The 21389-nt window shown below is 41.5% G+C and overlaps 1 protein-coding gene across 1 annotated transcript in view; it reads right to left on the bottom strand.

Moving 5' to 3' along the window:
- Nucleotides 1–21389, bottom strand: part of UBR3 (ubiquitin protein ligase E3 component n-recognin 3) — a 1090259-nt gene that overhangs the window by 598279 nt on the left and 470591 nt on the right. The window contains 2 exon segments of the mRNA XM_053698420.1: nucleotides 11676–11777; nucleotides 18521–18662. Coding sequence (XP_053554395.1) covers nucleotides 11676–11777; nucleotides 18521–18662 — 244 coding nt within the window.

Genomic DNA, 21389 nt, shown 5'->3' with positions numbered 1-21389 from the left:
CTGGATCATCGGCAAGATTGTACGAATGGTTTCCATTTTGAAAGATGGAACTCTGAAGAATTTGTTTAGAATTTTTAGATCCAGGATTGGCCTGAAAGTTCCTTCCTTTTTGGGAACTACAAACAGGTTTGAGTAAAAACCCAGTCCTTGTTCTGCAATTGGAACTGGGTGTATCACTCCCATCTTTAGAATATCTTCTACACAGCGTAAGAAAGCCTGTTTCTTTGTCTGGTCTGAAGACAAACGAGAAATGTGGAACCTTCCCCTTGGGGGAGAGTCCTTGAATTCTAGAAGATACCCCTGAGCAACAATTTCTAATGCCCAGGGATCTGGAACATCTCTTGCCCAAGCCTGAGCAAAGAGAGAAAATCTGCCCCCTACTAGATCCGGTCCCGGATCGGGGGCTACCCCTTCATGCTGTCTTGGTAGCAGGCGCAGGCTTCTTGGCCTGTTTACCCTTATTCCAGCCCTGCAAGGGTTTCCAGGTTGCTTTGGGCTGTGAAGCGTTATCTTGCTTTGCGGCAGCAGAGGTTGCAGCAGGTCCGTTCCTGAAGTTGCGAAAGGAGCGAAAATTTGCCTTGTTTTTGGCCTTAAACGGTCTATCCTGCGGGAGGGCATGGCCCTTCCCCCCAGTGATATCCGCTATAATTTCTTTCAACTCGGGACCAAAAAGGGTCTTTCCCTTGAAAGGAATGTTTAGTAACTTTGTTTTGGACGACACGTCAGCCGACCATGATTTGAGCCAAAGCGCTCTTCGCGCCATAATGGCAAAACCAGAATTTTTCGCCGCTAACTTAGCTAATTGGAAAGCGGCATCTGCGATAAAAGAATTAGCCAGCTTTAGAGCATGAATTCTATCCATGACTTCGTCATATGAAGTCTCCCTCTGGAGCGACTCCTCCAGCGCCTCAAACCAAAAAGCCGCTGCAGTAGTTACAGGAATAATGCAGGCAATTGGCTGCAGAAGGAAACCTTGCTGAACAAACATTTTCTTCACCAAACCTTCCAATTTTTTATCCATAGGGTCTTTAAAAGTACAACTGTCTTCTATTGGTATAGTTGTACGCTTAGCAAGTTTTGAAACTGCTCCCTCTACCTTAGGGACCGTCTGCCACGCGTCCCGCCTGGGGTCATTTATGGGGAACATTTTCTTAAAGATAGGGGGGGGGACAAAAGGTACACCTGGTCTCTCCCACTCCCTAGTCACAATATCCGCCACCCTCTTCGGGATCGGAAACGCATCAGTGTATACAGGGACCTCTAAAAACCTGTCCATTTTACACAATTTTTCTGGGACCACCATGGGGTCACAATTATCCAGCGTAGCTAAAACCTCCTTAAGCAGGACGCGGAGGTGTTCCAGCTTAAATTTAAACGCTAAGGAATCTGACTCTGCCAGCTGAGAAACTTTTCCTGTGTCAGAAATTTCTCCCTCGGAAAGACCATCCCTCACCGCCACTTCAGAGTGTTGTGAGGGTACAACAGATAAATCATCCAAAGCTTCTGATTGCTCATCCTCTGTTCTTAAAACTGAGCTATCACGCTTCTTTGGAAAAACTGGAAGTTTGGATAGAAAGGCCGCAAGGGAATTATCCATGACTGCTGCTAATTGCTGTAATGTAATAGGGGCCAATGCGCTAGAGGTACTAGGCAACGCTTGCGTGAGCATAACTGGTGTCGACACATGGGGAGAGGAAGGAGGACTATCCTCATTACCTTCCGTCAAAGAATCATCTTGGGCTACATTTTTAAGTGTCACTGCATGGTCATAAAAATGTTTAGATACCTTAGCACACTTTAAACACAAATGCAATGGGGGTACCGCCATGGCTTTTAAACACATAGAACAGGGTCTATCTGTAGGCTCAGACATGTTAGACAGACTTAGACAGCACTCAAATACAGTAAAATACACTTTTTGAAAAAACGGTACTGTGCCTTTAAATAATAAAAAGCGCACACTTTTTTACCAAATCTCAAAAAAACATCCAATCTCTATGAAATTTTCACCATATGATCCTAATGCTTTGAAATGATTGCACACTAAGTTTCAAGACAATTAACCCCTTATTGCCCAAACCGGAGCAAATTGAAGCAGGCCACCGGTTTAACACACTACAGCACCATGCCACAGTCTCTGCTGTGGCCCTACCTTCCTTGGGGATTAGTTTTGGACGAAAATAAGCCTCCCTGGAGTCCTCCTGCAATCACTGGACTCTACACGTGAAGCTGCATGAAGCTGTCTTGCAAAGGAACTGCGCAACTGAGGCGCGAAAATTAGGCCTCTTCACTCCGGAGTTGTGGGGCCTTCCTAAGCCAAATTAGGTGTCTAAAAATATGCCAGGCGTATAAAACCCCAAAAAGTGTTCCAAACATAATAAACACTTGTGCAAATATCGGATTATAGTAATAAATAATCGATTTTCCCCATAACAGTGTCCACCAGTGATTTAAGCCCTTTAGCTAAGCCATCCTTCTATACTGAGTCTCAGAATATGGCTTACCTTCCCACATGGGAATTTCTGTCAGTCTTCTAGCATTACCAAGTCTTGTTAGAAAAAAAGTGACTGAGCATACCTTAAGCAGTTAAGCCTGCAAACTGTCCCCCCCAACTGAAGTTCTCCGGTACTCAACAGTCCTGTGTGGGAACAGCAATAGATTTTAGTTACAACATGCTAAAATCTTTTTCCTCTCAGCAGAAATCTTCATCACTTTCTGCCTCAGAGTAAATAGTACAAACTGGCACTATTTTAAAATAACAAACTCTTGATTGAAGAAATAAAAACTACAAACCTAACACCACATTCACTTTACCCCCCCGTGGAGATGCTACTTGTTAGAGCGGCAAAGAGAATGACTGGGAGGGCGGAGCCTGAGGGGAGCTATATGGACAGCTCTGCTGTGTGCTCTCTTTGCCACTTCCTGTAGGGATTGAGAATATCCCACAAGTAAGGATGAATCCGTGGACTGGATACACCGTAAGAGAAAGTAATTTATCAGGTAAGCATAAATTCTTCATGGCTGTAGAATCTGAGTTCCCAAGAAGGGAACCTTTGTCTGTGGAATTAGTGAACTCTTTTCTAGATTCACCTTCCATCCGTGAGTTCTCAGAAAGGACAACACTGTCTGTATGAGACTTTGTTAGATGATAAGTCGATACCTGAATCAAAATATCGTCCAGATAAGGCGCCACTGATATGCCCCGCGGCCTGAGAACCGCCAGAAGGGACCCTAGAACCTTTGTGAAGATCCTGGGTGCTGTGGCCAACCCGAAGGGAAGAGCCACAAACTGAAAATGTTTGTCCAGGAAGGCAAACCTTAGGTACTGATGATGATCCTTGTGAATAGGAATATGAAGGTATGCATCTTTCAAGTCCACGGTAGTCATATATTGACCCTCCTGGATCATTGGTAAAATTGTTCGGATAGTCTCCATCTTGAAAGATGGGACTCTGAGAAACTTGTTTAGACTCTTGAGATCTAAAATAGGTCTGAACGTTCCCTCTTTTTTGGGAACCACAAAAAGATTAGAGTAAAACCCCTGTCCCTGTTCTAGTCTTGGAACGGGACGAATTACTCCCATAGTAGAGAGGTCTTTTACACAACGTAAAAACGCCTCTCTTTTTATCTGGTCTACAGACAATCGTGAAAGAAGAAATCTCCTACTTGGGAGAAAACCTTTGAATTCCAATTGATACCCGTGGGTCACAATTTCCAGTGCCCAGGGGTCCTGAACATCTCTTGCCCAAGCCTGGGCAAAGAGAGAAAGTCTGCCCCCTACTAGATCCGGTCCCGGATCGGGGGCCGCCCCTTCATGCTGTCTTGGTAGTAGCAGCGGGCTTCTTGGGTTGTTTACCCTTGTTCCAAGCCTGGTTGGGTCTCCAGACGGACTTGGCCTGAGCAAAATTCCATTCCTGTGTTGTGGAGGAAGAGGAAGAAGAGGGTACTCCTTTAATGTTCCGAAAGGAACGAAAATTATTTTGTTTATCCCTCATCTTGACAGACTTATCCTGAGGTAGAAGATGACCTTTACCTCCAGTAATGTCAGAAATTATTTCCTTCAACTCAGGCCCGGGTTGAAAGGAATAGCCAAGAGCTTTGACTTAGATGACACATCGGCAGACCATGATTTTAACCATAACGCTCTACGCGCTAAAATGGCAAATCCTGCATTTTTAGCCGCCAACTTAGCAATTTGAAAAGCGGCATCTGTGATAAAAGAATTAGCTAGCTTGAGAGCCTTAATTCTATCTAAAATATCCTCTAAAGGGGTCTCAATTTTAAGAGACTCTTCTAAGGCATCAAACCAGAAAGCCGCTGCAGTAGTAACTGGAACAATGCAGGCTGTCGGTTGTAAAAGGAAACCTTGATGAATAAATAATTTCTTTAGAAGACCCTCTAATTTCTTATCCATAGGGTCTTTTAAAGCACAGCTGTCCTCAATAGGAATAGTTGTACGCTTAGCCAGGGTAGCTATAGCTCCCTCCACCTCAGGGACAGTCTGCCAAGAGTCCCGAATGGTGTCTGATATGGGATACATTTTCTTAAAATTAGGAGGAGGAGAGAACGGTATACCCGCTCTGTCCCACTCCTTCTTGATAATCTCCGAGATTCTCTTGGGAACCGGAAAAACATCAGTGTAAGCGGGAACTTCCAAATATTTGTCCATTTTACACAATTTCTCTGCTGGTACCATAATAGGGTCACAGTCATCCAGAGTCGCTAAGACCTCCCGAAGTAACAGGCGGAGGTGCTCCAGCTTAAATTTAAAGGACATGACGTCCGAATCTGTCTGAGGTAACACACTTCCCGATTCCGAAAGTTCTCCCTCAGACAAAAGTTCCTTGACCCCCAACTCAAATCCCTGTGAGGGCCCATCGGAAATAACCAACAAAGCATCAGAGTACTCAGTATTCACATTGATTCCTGTCCTACTGCGTTTACCCTGTAACACTGGTAAACTTAGATAATACCTCTGAAAGGGTAGTTGACATAACTGCAGCCATATCCTGCAGAGTAAAAGAATTAGACGCGGCTGAGGAACTCGGCGTCGCTTGGGTGGGCGTTAAAGGTTGTGACACTTGGGGAGACTTAGGGGGCATATCCTGATTCTCTTCAGACTGAGAACCATCCTTAGGCACACTTTCTTTACATAAAATATGCTTTTTACATTGTAAGGCCCTTTCAGTACAAGAGGTACACAAAGTAAGAGGGGGTTCCACAATGGCCTCTAAACACATAGAACAAGGAGTTTCCTCAAGTTCAGACATGTTAAACAGACTAGCAATAGCCACAATAGTTGTTTTTAACCTTATTTATTGATTCAAAGAATTTTCACACAAAAAATGTACTGCGCCTTTAAATAATAAAAGCGCAAAATTTTTCTGTATTGCACCAAAAACGATTTTCAGCACTAAAAATTATACTAAACAGTTAAAATTAGCCAAAAATGATTGCACAATTTGAGAAAAAGGCTAAATCACCTTTTAAAGTGTCTTTTTATTTTAAATAAACTTTAAAAAACGGTAACAGCTCCTGCACCTCGCCACAGCTCTGCTGTGGCGCCTACCTGCCCCCAGGGTACTCAAGATTGATTCAATAACAATCTGGTGACAGAAATTCAACTTTAGGCCCCACCGGAGCTAGTGCCTGCTGCCTTCTAGTGAGGGGAAAACTGCGCGTCTGAGCGCGCGAAATAGGCCCCGCCCATCGTGGGCGTCGCATGAACTGTCTCCATAACCGCAAGGGAAGCGGTTTTAATAAGCCATGTGGTCCCCTAATGCCTTCACACACACATATCATTATGCCAAACATTAAATATAGAAATTCTCTCAGCTGCCTCTCCCAGTGGCAAGCCCCTACTGAGTTACATAACCGTAGTAATCAATATGTATAAAAAGGTAATTTCAGTACTACCATAATCCATATAGGTCTACTGCTTACCTCTTCCCTTACAGGGAATAATGTCAGCTAGTTCTGATATAACAAGTCTCCTCAGAAATAAAAGATTGAACATACCTCAATGCTGCTTGTAGCATGACATCGTTCTCCACACTGAAGATTTTTCTTGCACTACCTTCAGAAGCTCTGTGAGAACCAGAATGGATCTTAGTAACTTCTGCTAAGATCATCAACCTACGGGCAGAAAAATGATCTCTTCATTCCTCTTGGGAATCCAGACTGACAATTTCTCCCTGAGGAAAATAGTTCTCACCGGTACCATTTTAAAATAAAAAAATTCTTGATTGAAGAATCTAAAAAACAGAATTTATGTTTACCTGATAAATTACTTTCTCCAACGGTGTGTCCGGTCCACGGCGTCATCCTTACTTGTGGGATATTCTCTTCCCCAACAGGAAATGGCAAAGAGCCCAGCAAAGCTGGTCACATGATCCCTCCTAGGCTCCGCCTACCCCAGTCATTCGACCGACGTTAAGGAGGAAAATTTGCATAGGAGAAACCATATGATACCGTGGTGACTGTAGTTAAAGAAAATAAATTATGAGACCTGATTAAAAAACCAGGGCGGGCCGTGGACCGGACACACCGTTGGAGAAAGTAATTTATCAGGTAAACATAAATTCTGTTTTCTCCAACATAGGTGTGTCCGGTCCACGGCGTCATCCTTACTTGTGGGAACCAATACCAAAGCTTTAGGACACGGATGAAGGGAGGGAGCAAATCAGGTCACCTAAATGGAAGGCACCACGGCTTGCAAAACCTTTCTCCCAAAAACAGCCTCAGAAGAAGCAAAAGTATCAAACTTGTAAAATTTGGTAAAAGTGTGCAGTGAAGACCAAGTCGCTGCCCTACATATCTGATCAACAGAAGCCTCGTTCTTGAAGGCCCATGTGGAAGCCACAGCCCTAGTGGAATGAGCTGTGATTCTTTCAGGAGGCTGCCGTCCGGCAGTCTCGTAAGCCAATCTGATGATGCTTTTAATCCAAAAAGAGAGAGAGGTAGAAGTTGCTTTTTGACCTCTCCTGTTACCAGAATAAACAACAAACAAGGAAGATGTTTGTCTAAAATCCTTTGTAGCATCTAAATAGAATTTTAGAGCGCGAACAACATCCAAATTGTGCAACAAACGTTCCTTCTTCGAAACTGGTTTCGGGCACAAAGAAGGCACGACTATCTCCTGGTTAATATTTTTGTTAGAAACAACTTTTGGAAGAAAACCAGGTTTAGTACATAAAACCACCTTATCTGCATGGAACACCATATAAGGAGGAGAACACTGCAGAGCAGATAATTCTGAAACTCTTCTAGCGGAAGAAATTGCAGCCAAAAACAAAACTTTCCAAGATAATAACTTAATATCAACGGAATGTAAGGGTTCAAACGGAACCCCCTGAAGAACTGAAAGAACTAAGTTGAGACTCCAAGGAGGAGTCAAAGGTTTGTAAACAGGCTTGATTCTAACCAGAGCCTGAACAAAGGCTTGAACATCTGGCACAGCTGCCAGCTCTTTGTGAAGTAACACAGACAAGGCAGAAATCTGTCCCTTCAAGGAACTTGCAGATAATCCTTTCTCCAATCCTTCTTGAAGAAAGGATAGAATCCTAGGAATCTTTACCTTGTCCCAAGGGAATCCTTTAGATTCACACCAACAGATATATTTTTTCCATATTTTGTGGTAAATTTTTCTAGTTACAGGCTTTCTGGCCTGAACAAGAGTATCAATAACAGAATCTGAGAACCCTCGCTTTGATAAGATCAAGCGTTCAATCTCCAAGCAGTCAGCTGGAGTAGGACCAGATTCGGATGTTCGAACGGACCTTGAACAAGAAGGTCTCGTCTCAAAGGTAGCTTCCATGGTGGAGCCGATGACATATTCACCAGATCTGCCTACCAAGTCCTGCGTGGTTACGCAGGAGCTATCAAGATCACCTACGCCCTCTCCTGATTGATCCTGGCTACCAGCCTGGGGATGAGAGGAAACGGCGGGAATACATAAGCTAGGTTGAAGGTCCAAGGAGCTACTAGTGCATCTACTAGAGTCGCCTTGGGATCCCTGGATCTGGACCCGTAGCAAGGAACCTTGAAGTTCTGACGAGAGGCCATCAGATCCATGTCTGGAATGCCCCACAGTTGAGTGATTTGGGCAAAGATTTCCGGATGGAGTTCCCACACCCCCGGATGCAATGTCTGACGAATCAGAAAATCCGCTTCCCAAGTTTCCACTCCTGGGATGTGGATTGCAGACAGGTGGCAGGAGCGAGTCTCCGCCCATTGAATGATTTTGGTCACTTCTTCCATCGCCAGGGAACTCCTTGTTCCCCCCTGATGGTTGATGTACGCAACAGTCGTCATGTTGTCTGATTGAATATGAACTTGGCCCTCGCTAGCTGAGGCCAAGCCTTGAGAGCATTGAATATCGCTCTCAGTTCCAGAATTTATCGGTAGAAGAGATTCTTCCCGAGACCAAAGACCCTGAGCTTTCAGGGATCCCCAGACCGCGCCCCAGCCCATCAGACTGGCGTCGGTCGTGACAATGACCCACTCTGGTCTGCGGGAGGTCACCCCTTGCGACAGGTTGTCCAGGGACAGCCACCAACGGAGGAGTCTCTGGTCCTCTGATTTACTTGTATCTTCGGAGACAAGTCGGTATAGTCCCCATTCCACTGACTGAGCATACACAATTGAAATGGTCTTAGATGAATGCGCGCAAAAGGAACTATGTCCATTGCCGCTACCATCAAACCTATCACTTCCATGCACTGCGCTATGGAAGGAAGAGGAACGGAAGGAAGTATCCGACAAGAGTTTAGAAGTTTTGTTTTTCTGGTCTCTGTCAGAAAAATCCTCATTTCTAAGGAGTCTATTATTGTTCCCAAGAAGGGAACTCTTGTCGACGGAGATAGAGAACTCTTTTCCACGTTCACTTACCATCCGTGAGATCCGAGAAAGGCCAGGACTATGTCCGTGTGAGCCTTTGCTAGAGGAAGGGACGACGCTTGAATCAGAATGTCGTCCAAGTAAGGTACTACAGCAATGCCCCTTGGTCTTAGCACCGCCAGAAGGGACCCTAGTACCTTTGTGAAAATCCTTGGAACAGTGGCTAATCCGAAAGGAAGCGCCACGAACTGGTAATGCTTGTCCAGGAATGCGAACCTTAGGAACCGATGATGTTCCTTGTGGACAGGAATATGTAGATACGCATCCTTTAAATCCACCGTGGTCAAGAATTGACCTTCCTGGATGGAAGGATTGTTCGAATGGTTTCCATCTTGGACGATGGAACCTTGAGAAACTTGTTTAGGATCTTGAGATCTAAGATTGGTCTGAACGTTCCCTCTTTTTTTGGGAACTACGAACAGATTGGAGTAGAACCCCATCCCTCGTTCTTTTAATGGAACAGGATGAATCACTTCCAGAAGATAACCTTGGAAGACTATTTCTAGCGCCCAAGGATCCAGAACATCTCTTGCCCAAGCCTGAGTGAAGAGAGAGAGTCTGCCCCCCACCAAATCCGGTCCCGGATCGGGGGCCCGCATCTCATGCTGTCTTGGGAGCAGTGGCAGGTTTCTTGGCCTGCTTTTCTTTGTTCCAGCCTTGTCTTTGTCTCCAGGCTGGATTGGCTTGAGAAGTATTACCCTCCTGCTTAGAGGACGTAGCACTTGGGGCTGGTCCGTTTCTGCGAAAGGGACGAAAATTAGGTTTATTTTTGGCCTTGAAAGACCTATTCTGAGGAAGGGCGTGGCCCTTGCCCCCAGTGATATCAGAGATAAACTCTTTCAAGTCAGGGCCAAACAGTGTTTTCCCCTTGAAAGGAATGTCAAACAATTTGTTCTTGGAAGACGCATCCGCTGACCAAGATTTTAACCAAAACGCTCTGCGCGCCACAATAGCAAACCCAGAATTTTTCGCCGCTAACCTAGCCAATTGCAAGGTGGCGTCTAGGGTGAAAGAATTAGCCAATTTAAGAGCACGAATTCTGTCCATAATCTCCTCATAAGAAGAAGAATTACTAATAATCGCCTTTTCTAGCTCATCGCACCAGAAACACGCGGCTGTAGTGACAGGGACAATGCATGCAATTGGTTGTAGAAGGTAACCTTGCTGAACAAACTCTAAGCCATCTCCGTGGAGATGTTGCCTGTACAACGGCAAAGAGAATGACTGGGGTAGGCGGAGCCTAGGAGGGATCATGTGACCAGCTTTGCTGGGCTCTTTGCCATTTCCTGTTGGGGAAGAGAATATCCCACAAGTAAGGATGACGCCGTGGACCGGACACACCTATGTTGGAGAAATAACACCTCACTTTACCTCTTCCTATTACTAACACAGGCAAAGAGAATGACTGGAGGTGGAGGGAAGGGAGGAGCTATATATATATACAGCTCTGTTGTGGTGCTCTTTGCCACTTCCTGTTAGCAGGAGGATAAATTCCACAAGTAAGGATGAAATCCGTGGACTCGTCATATATTGTACAAGAAACAGTACAGATATCCAGCAAGCTGTGTTGACTACAAAACCTGTTAAGGAAACCCATGTTAAAGTGATGGTAAATGTAACTGAATATTTACTGTATACTTTATTTTCCTATCTCCAGTTACGGACGCCCAATGACATTTTTTTCATCATGTGACTTATTTCTTTTAACCAGTCTTCGATTTGGCCATACGGCACTCACATAAAAAAAAAACCTTTTTAGAAATGAGCAAGGTGACACGATTGCATGTGCAGTTTTAAATGCTTGCTCTTTTTTTTGGTCTTTTACAGTGGGAGGCTGGAGCAGGGGATAAGACTAAAACCTTTCAGGTGAAGAGACCAATCCCTTGAATGAGGAGATTGGCAACTGAGAAAATCTGCTTCCCAATTACTCACCCCTGGAACAGGCATTGCAGAGATTTTACAAAGGCTGCTCTATGCATAAGTCAAAATCCAGGATACCTCCCTCATCGCTATGGAACCGAGAGTTCCCCCCGATTATTGATGTAAGCCACTGCTGTCACATGGTGTGAATGGAAATGCAGATAAGTCTCTTTTCAGGAGAGGCCAGCTATGAATTACCCTGAAAGTTGCCTGGAGTTCCAGAGCATTTATCAGCAACCTCGCCTCCTGAACCGACCAAACTCTGTGTGTACTCTATAGCAATCCCAGACTACACCCTAACCCAAGAGTTGCATCTTGACCACAGTCCAGTTAAGACAAACAAAGGATGCCCCTAGAACAATGGAATTATGATTTATCCCCAGGAAAGAGAATGTCTGCACCATTGACAAAGCATACAAAGCTGGAGAGGTGTTGTGTGAAACCAAACAAAAGGAATAGCATCTGATGCTACTATAATAAAATAAGACAGGAGAAGGCTAGGAACCAGTTCACGTGACACTTGTGGCAGGCCTGTGACTAACTCCCACTGGGTGTAATTGTGTCACTAACAAATAATCCATAAACTTCCCATTGTCCAAGCAGTAGCTCTCTGAGGGGAAAATGGGCCTTGTATCGTTCTGAGGACCTCTCTCACTTCTATTCTTCACCTTAATCTTGCGGAGGCATAAATAATACTAGTTCCCAGTAAGGTGGGAGGGTTCTTGGTGTTTTGGGAATCTTTGCCTATTCCTAGTGGTCAGGATTATAATTCCCGGCATTAATTGCTTGTGGACTCTCACCACTGTTGTGAAAGAAAAAGCATATAATGTACTAAAAACGGTAGTTAAAATTAGTACCTCTATACAAGTCTCTTCTGGAGAATTTTCTAATCCCAATTCTATCAGATATAAAACCATGCAAAGAACATGTTCAGACATATTTTGGTGGTCCATCAAAATCTAGGAAAAAATAAATAAAAATCATTTAAAATAGAACTGAATTTACATAACACTCACATGTACTATGCTAGTCAGTCTTTTACAATAAACAGATATTAACATTCAGTAAATTACAATATAGTCTCAAATTGATGTTAGGACAAATAACAATATGTAGCTCCTTCAACATAAGGTAATAAAGATAGAGACGTATAGAATACCATTCAGCCACAGTGCAAACAATGTTAAACCCTGAATTTCAAACACTATCAAAGGATACATAAATTTCAATTTAATAATTTATTTGATATTTAGTGGCAAATCCAAAAATGGAAACAAATTGGTTCAGTACTTTTTAAGCCTTTTAAACATCAAAAAGTTGCCCTAGTTATATTTTGGGCACAGCTGCTATGAAAACTACCATCCTAAAATTAAGGCAGATCACAGTAATACTTTATTTGCAATATTTGGCAAAGAAAATCAGCAGGCCCCCAACACACAAATATAGATTCAAAATAGTTATATTTTGATATTGCTTGGTCATAAAGTTTAGAAGAAAGTGAGCATGAGATAACATTACCAGGTAAAAGTGTGTGTGCGTGCGTATATATGTATATATACACACAATTGAAAACATAATTTATGTAAGAACTTGGACTCTTGCTAATTACATGAAAGAAAACATAATTTATGTAAGAACTTACCTGATAAATTCATTTCTTTCATATTAGCAAGAGTCCATGAGCTAGTGACGTATGGGATATACATTCCTACCAGGAGGGGCAAAGTTTCCCAAACCTCAAAATGCCTATAAATACACCCCTCACCACACCCACAAATCAGTTTAATGAATAGCCAAGAAGTGGGGTGATAAGAAAGGAGCGAAAGCATCAACAAGGAATTGGAATAATTGTGCTTTATACAAAAAATCATAACCACCACAAAAAGGGTGGGCCTCATGGACTCTTGCTAATATGAAAGAAATGAATTTATCAGGTAAGTTCTTACATAAATTATGTTTTCTTTCATGTAATTAGCAAGAGTCCATGAGCTAGTGACGTATGGGATAATGACTAACCAAGATGTGGATCTTCCACGCAAGAGTCACTAGAGAGGGAGGGATAAAATAAAGACAGCCAATTCCGCTGAAAATAATCCACACCCAAAATAAAGTTTAAATCGTATAATGAAAAAAACTGAAATTATAAGCAGAAGAATCAAACTGAAACAGCTGCCTAAAGTACTTTTCTACCAAAAACTGCTTCAGAAGAAGAAAACACATCAAAATGGTAGAATTTAGTAAAAGTATGCAAAGAAGACCAAGTTGCTGCTTTGCAAATCTGATCAACCGAAGCTTCATTCCTAAACGCCCAGGAAGTAGAAACTGACCTAGCAGAATGAGCTGTAATCCTCTGAGGCGGAGTTTTACCCGACTCGACATAAGCATGATGAATTAAAGATTTCAACCAAGATGCCAAAGAAATGGCAGAGGCCTTCTGACCTTTCCTAGAACTGGAAAAGATAACAAATAGACTAGAAGTCTTTCGGAAATTCTTAGTAGCTTCAACATAATATTTCAAAGCTCTAACTACATCCAAAGAATGCAATGATCTCTCCTTAGAATTAGGACACAATGAAGGAACCACAATTTCTCTACTAATGTTGTTAGAATTCACAACCTTAGGTAAAAATTTAAAAGAAGTTCGCAACACCGCCTTATCCTGATGAAAAATCAGAAAAGGAGACTCACAAGAAAGAGCAGATAATTCAGAAACTCTTCTAGCAGAAGACATGGCCAAAAGAAACAAAACTTTCCAAGAAAGTAATTTAATGTCCAATGAATGCATAGGTTCAAACGGAGGTGCTTGAAGAGCCCCCAGAACCAAATTCAAACTCCAAGGAGGAGAAATTGACTTAATAACAGGTTTTATACGAACCAAAGCTTGTACAAAACAATGAATATCAGGAAAAGAACAGAAAGAGCAGAGATTTGTCCTTTCAAGGAACTTGCAGACAAACCTTTATCCAAACCATCCTGAAGAAACTGTAAAATTCTCGGAATTCTAAAAGAATGCCAGGAAAAATGATGAGAAAGATACCAAGAAATGTAAGTCTTCCAGACTCGATAATATATCTACCTAGATACAGATTTACAAGCCTGTAACATAGTATTAATCACAGAGTCAGAGAAACCTCTTTGACTAAGAATCAAGCGTTCAATCTCCATACCTTTAAATTTAAGGATTTGAGATCCTGATGGTAAAAAGGACCTTGCGACAGAAGTTCCGGTCTTAACGGAAGAGTCCACGGTTGGCAAGAGGCCATCCGGACAAGATCCGCATACCAAAACCTGTGAGGCCATGCTGGAGCCACCAGCAGAACAAACGAGCTTTCCTTCAGAATCTTGGAGATTACTTTTGGAAGAAGAACTAGAGGCGGAAAGATATAGGCAGGATGATACTTCCAAGGAAGTGACAATGCATCCACTGCTTCCGCCTGAGGATCCCTGGATCTGGACAGATACCTGGGAAATTTCTTGTTTAGATGAGAAGCCATCAGATCTATTTCTGGAAGTCCCCACATTTGAACAATCTGAAGAAATACCTCTGGGTGAAGAGACCATTCGCCCGGATGTAACGTTTGGAGACTGAGATAATCCGCTTCCCAATTGTCTATACCTGGGATATGAACCGCAGAAATTAGACAGGAGCTGGATTCCGCCCATACCAGTATTCGAGATACTTCTTTCATAGCCAGAGGACTGTGAGTCCCTCCTTGATAATTGATATATGCCACAGTTGTGACATTGTCTGTCTGAAAACAAATGAACGATTCTCTCTTTAGAAGAGGCCATGACTGAAGAGCTCTGAAAATTGCACGGAGTTCCAAAATATTTATTGGTAATCTCACCTCCTGAGATTCCCAAACCCCTTGTGCTGTCAGAGACCCCCAAACAGCTCCCCAACCTGTCAGACTTGCATCTGTTGAAATTACAGTCCAGGTCGGAAGAACAAAAGAAGCCCCCTGAACTAAACGATGGTGATCTGTCCACCACGTCAGAGAGTGTCGTACAATCGGTTTTAAAGATATCAATTGAGATATCTTTGTGTAATCCCTGCACCACTGATTCAGCATACAGAGCTGAAGAGGTCGCATGTGAAAACGAGCAAAGGGAATGATTGAGACTGAAGGATTCGACAGGCTGAGATCAATTTTAGACGTCTCTTGTCTGTCAGAGACAGAGTCATGGACACTGAATCTATCTGGAAACCTAAAAAGGTTACCCTTGTCTGAGGAATCAATGAACTTTTAGGTAAATTGATCCTCCAACCATGATCTTGAAGAAACAACACAAGTCGATTCGTATGAGACTCTGCTAAATGTGAAGACTGAGCAAGTACCAAGATATCGTCCAAATAAGGAAATACCACAATACCCTGTTCTCTGATTACAGACAGAAGGGCACCGAGAACCTTTGTAAAAATTCTTGGAGCTGTTGCTAGGCCAAACGGCAGAGCCACAAACTGGTAATGCTTGACTAGGAAAGAGAATCTCAGAAACTGATAGTGATCTGGATGAATCGGAATATGCAGATATGCATCCTGTATATCTATTGTGGACATATAATGCCCTTGCTGAACAAAAGGCAGGATAGTCCTTATAGTTACCATTTTGAATGTTGGTATCCTTACATAACGATTCAATATTTTTAGATCCAGAACTGGTCTGAAGGAATTCTCCTTCTTTGGTACAATGACGAGATTTGAATAAAACCCCAGCCCCTGTTCCAGAACTGGAACTGGCATAATTACTCCAGCCAACTCTAGATCTGAAACACATTTCAGAAATGCTTGAGCCTTCGCTGGATTTACTGGGACAGGGAAAAGAAAAAATCTCTTTGCAGGAGGCCTTATCTTGAAGCCAATTCTGTACCCTTCTGAAACAATGTTCTGAATCCAAAGATTGTGAATTGAATTGATCCAAATTTCTTTGAAAAATCGTAATCTGCCCCCTACCAGCTGGGCTGGAATGAGGGCCGCACCTTCATGTGGACTTGGGAGCTGGCTTTGGTTTTCTAAAAGGCTTGGATTTATTCCAGACTGGAGATGGTTTGCAAACTGATACCGCTCCAGTGGGTGAAGGATCAGGCTTTTGTTCCTTATTGTGACGAAAGGAACGAAAACGATTATTAGACCTAAATTTACCTTTAGATTTTTTATCCTGTGGTAAAAAAGTTCCTTTCCCTCCATTAACAGTTGAAATAATAGAATCCAACTGAGAACCAAACAATTTATTACCTTGGAAAGAAAGGGAAAGCAAAGTTGACTTAGAAGACATATCAGCATTCCAAGTTTTAAGCCATAAAGCTCTTCTAGCTAAAATAGCTAGAGACATATACCTGACATCAACTCTAATGATATCAAAGATGGCATGTTGAAGAAGATTAACAATGCTATGAGAATTATGATCTGTTACTTGTTGCGCTAAAGCTTCTAACCAAAAAGTTGAAGCTGCAGCAACATCCGCTAAAGATATAGCAGGTCTAAGAAGATTACCTGAACATAAGTAAGCTTTTTTTAGAAAGGATTCAATCTTCCTATCTAAAAGATCCTTAAAGGAAGTACTATATGCCGTAGGAATAGTAGTACGTTTAGCAAGAGTAGAGACAGCCCCATCAACCTTAGGAGTAAATGAATTACCCAAATTATTCCATTCACTGGAGATTACTTCAGAAATAGCATCAGGGACAGGAAAAACTTCTAGAATAACTACAGGAGATTTAAAAACCTTATTTAAACGTTTAGTTTTAGTATCAAGGACCAGAATCCTCTATTTCTAATGCAATTAAGACTTCTTTAAGTAAAGAACGAATAAATTCCATTTTGAATAATGAAGATTTTAAATATGAAGATTTATCAACATCAACCTCTGAAACAGAATCCTCTGAACCAGAAGAATCATTATCAGAATCAGAATGATGATGTTCAATTAAAAAATTCATCTGAAAAATGAGAAGTTTTAAAAGACCTTTTACGTTTACTAGAAGGAGGAATAACAGACATAGCCTTCTTAATGGATTTAGACACAAAATCTCTTATGTTAACAGGAACACTAGTATTAGATGTTGATGGAACAGCAACAGGTAATGTAACATTACTAAAGGAAATATTATCTGCATTAACAAGTTTGTCATGACATTCATTACAAACAACAGCTGGAGGATCAGATACCACAAGTTTACAGCAGATACACTTAACTTTGGTAGATCCAGCACCAGGCAGCGATTTTCCAGTAGTATCTTCTGACTCAGGGTCAATCTGGGACATCTTGCAATATGTAATAGAAAAAACAACATATAAAGCAAAATTGATCAAATTCCTTAAATGACAGTTTCAGGAATGGGAAAAAATGCCAGTGAACAAGCTTCTAGCAACCAGAAGCAATAAATAATGAGACTTAAATAATGTGGAGACAATAGTGACGCCCATATTTTTTTGCGCCAAAAAAAGACGCCCACATTATTTGGCGCCAAAAATGACGCCACTTCCGGAACACCGACACTTTTGGCGCAAAAAAAGTCAAAAATGACGCAACTTCCGGCGACACGTATGACGCCGGAAACAGAAAAAAATGTTTGCGCCAAAAAAGTCTGTGCCAAGAATGACGCAATAAAATGAAGCATTTTCAGCCCCCGCGAGCCTAACAGCCCACAGGGAAAAAAGTCAAATTTTAAGGTAAGAAAAAAATTGATTAATTCATATGCATTATCCCAAATATGAAACTGACTGTCTGAAATAAGGAACGTTGAACATCCTGAGTCAAGGCAAATAAATGTTTGAACACATATATTTAGAACTTTATAAAAAAGTGCCCAACCATAGCTTAGAGTGTCACAGAAAATAAGACTTACTTACCCCAGGACACTCATCTACATGTTGTAGAAAGCCAAACCAGTACTGAAACGAGAATCAGTAGAGGAAATGGTATATATAAGAGTATATCGTCGATCTGAAAAGGGAGGTAAGAGATGAATCTCTACGACCGATAACAGAGAACCTATGAAATAGCCCCCGTAGAAGGAGATCATTGAATTCAAATAGGCAATACTCTCCTCACATCCCTCTGACATTCACTGCACGCTGAGAGGAAAACCGGGCTCCAACCTGCTGCGGAGCGCATATCAACGTAGAATCTAGCACAAACTTACTTCACCACCTCCATAGGAGGCAAAGTTTGTAAAACTGATTTGTGGGTGTGGTGAGGGGTGTATTTATAGGCATTTTGAGATTTGGGAAACTTTGCCCCTCCTGGTAGGAATGTATATCCCAAACGTCCCTAGCTCATGGACTCTTGCTAATTACATGAAAGAAATCACGTTTATAATGCATTTTTTGGAGGTTATACCAGTCTTAATTAATTTTAAAACAATCGAAATATACAGTTTTGAGAAGTGGTCTGGCCTGGTCATACAGCTCAAGCTGAAAATCTCTCTTAGAAAGTTAAAAATTAGAAGAAATATTTAGAGAATTAAAATTAAATGTTTTGGTTACAGTTTAAGTAAAACCAAATCTCAACTAAAAACATTTTATATAAAGTGTTCATACGTTTTTCAATGGTGCACAAAAATGAAACCGTATATAATAAAGTGTGATCAGGAGAAAGCATATTTAGTAATAGGATTAGGGGCATTAAACATGCAAAACAACATTTAAAAGAGGGTTTTTTATGAAGAGAACTGTATTAAATATATTGATTCCCAATACCTTGTAAAGAAGTGTAAACAGCACAATGTGTAAAGTTTTACAGTGCAAAAGCCTCATGAGGCCTTTATAGTTGTGATGTAAGGGTGTTCTCTTCTTGTATGGAGGCCATGGGTTTGCAGGAGCTTTTCCTATCTGTTTTAAACTGTAAAACAGACAAAAGAACAATGAATGAAAGGCATGATAGAAAAGTGTTTTTATAAACACAGACACTGAGGAAGATAGAAAACTGTTTACCCGCTTCACATTAGTGAATATTAATGGGACATTTCTTTCATGATTCAGAGCATGCAATTTTTTTTTTTTATTATATTATTTTATTTTTATCCAACAATGAGTACAGATTCCATAATAAAAAAGCCAGAAAATATTACATTTCACCGGTGCAAAAAAACAAAGAAAGAAAAAAAAAATAGTAACAGTCCAAAAAGAAAAAAAAATGTATATTACATATCATATACCTAATTGGCTGAACTAACTCGTCTGTCTTTCTTTAATAACTCAATGTTGGAATTTTTCTTTTTTTTTTCCTTTTCCCTTCCCCCTTCCACTTTTCCCTCCTCTGAGCATGCAATTTTAAACAACTTTCTAATTTACTCCCATTATCAAATTATCTTCTTTCTCTTTACATCTTTATTTGAAAAGCAGGAATGTAAAGTTTATGACCAGGCCCATTTTATGTTCAGCACCCTACATAGCACTTGCATATTGGTGGCTACATTTAGCCACCAATCAGCAAACAAAACCCAGGTTCTGAACAAAAAATGGACCAGCTCCTCAGCTTTACATTACTGCTTTTCAAATAAAGATAGCAAGAACGAAGAAAATTTAAAATAGGAGTAAATTAGAAAGTTGCTTAAAATTGTATGCTCTATCTGAACCATTAACAAAAAAAATCTGGGTTTAGTATCCCTCTAACATAATTAAAAAATGCCCTTTCTTCACTGTTTAAACCCATGCAAAAAGTATTAAACAAAAAGTAGCAGTGATACTACAGATAAGCATACAGATAATGAGCCAATCAGGATTGTCACAAGTACATATTCTACAACCATAGCCTGTATCAGAATTAAGATCAGCATAGTAACATTGCAACTTTGGCTATGTGTTTAACACCTTCGATGGAAATTTGGAAATGGAACATTTTAAAATGGAATTTAATAAGCTGACAACTTATGCCGCTTTAAAAAACACTTGAGAAAATGATTACACAGACTTTTAAAAAGGCCTTTATTATATACTAGTCCTAAAGCCTGTTCACACGGGCCATTTTTTGCAGTACAGCATCCCACCCCTTGCTCTCTCTCTCCCCCTTTCTTTTGTGCTCTCTCACCCCTCTCTTTTGCTCTCTCTCCCCCTCTCGCTCCACCCCTCTTTTGCGCTCTCTCTTGCTCCACCTCTCCTCTTTTGCTCCCTCTCTCCCCCTCTTTTGCTTTCTCTCCCCCTCTCTTTTGCGATCCCTCTTTTGTGCTCTCTCTCTCTCCCCCCCCCCTCTTTGCTCTCTCTCTCTCCATCCCTCTCTCTTTGCTCTCTCTCCATCCCTCTATTTTGTGCTCTCTCTCTCCCCCTCTCTTTTGCTCTGTCTCTCTCCATCCCTCTCTTTTGCTCTGTCTCTCTCCATCCCTCTTTTACTCTCTCTGTCCCCCTCTATTGCCCCTCTCCTCCCCTCTCTTTTGCTCTCTCCCCCCTATTTTGCTCTCTCTCCCCCCTCTCTTTTGCTCTCTCTCCCCCCTCTCTTCCCCCTCTCTTTTGCTCTCTCTCCCCCCTCTCTTTTGCTCTCTCACCCCCCTCTCTTTTGCTCTCTCACCCCCCTCTCTTTTGCTCTCTCACCCCCCTCTCTTTTGCTCTCTCACCCCCCTCTCTTTTGCTCTTTCCCCTCTCTTTTGCTCTCTCTCCCCCTCTCTTCCCCCTCTCTTTTGCTCTCTCTCCCCCCTCTCTTTTGCTCTTTCCCCTCTCTTTTGCTCTATCTCCCCCTCTCTTCTGCACTTCCCCCTCTCTTTAGCTCTTTCCTATCTCTTTTTGTCTCTCTCCCCCTCTCTTTCTTTCTATTTCTCTCCCCTCCCTCTCGCGCCGGTCACGCCCCCGCCAGACCACGCCCCCTTTATCTGCAAACAGCATGTCAGGTAAGGTCAGGTGTGTTTGTCCTCGTGCTGTCTCTACTGCGCATGACAGCTTCGGAAAAACACACTTGGCCTTTTATATTATAGGATAATCAAAATGTAAAAATGTGCTGAACTAACAGAATAATAATGTAAAAAATGAGCTATAAATTTTAAAAGAAAATGTTTTAAATATTTAAAAATTAGGCTTTTAATTGAAAAAAATGGTGACTTAAGATGTAGAAAATGAACATATTTGCAAAACAAGTACATGCTTTTTTAGTGAGTATAGTTGCTTTATTCTTACAGTGCAATGCACCCAATATACCATTGTATACGTTCATTTAAACTAAGCTAAATAAAACACAATAAAACATTTAGGACAAATACAAAATTAATTTACAGTACTAATACTGTCTGTTACTAAATTATTTCAGATATATTATCTGGCTACAAATAGAAAGTCTGATCAAAAAAATATTTTCTCTCACTTAAATTAATTTAAATTATAAAAAGGTGTTCCCATTTAAATTTATGCCGAACGCCTCTTTTCCTGTTGAAAGGACAAGGTTACTTTCAGCCTCTTTTTAGCCTGGACTTTAGGGAACTGCAGCATCCAATTAGCAAATAAATTGTTCTGGAATAAAGGTTAAGCAATATTTGCTCACGCTGGAAGGCAATGCATCATTCATTCTGACTGCTCAGTCCAAAATCGCAACAAGACGAATGAAAATGAAAACCTGAATGTCAGCTAAATTGCAAGAAAACATTGT

The sequence above is a fragment of the Bombina bombina genome, chromosome 1 (genome assembly GCF_027579735.1).
Source record: "Bombina bombina isolate aBomBom1 chromosome 1, aBomBom1.pri, whole genome shotgun sequence".
In the NCBI taxonomy this organism is placed as follows: Eukaryota; Metazoa; Chordata; class Amphibia; order Anura; family Bombinatoridae; genus Bombina; species Bombina bombina.
The sequence above is the reverse complement of the archived record's forward strand: the minus strand, read 5'-3'. Positions and strand labels throughout refer to the sequence as shown.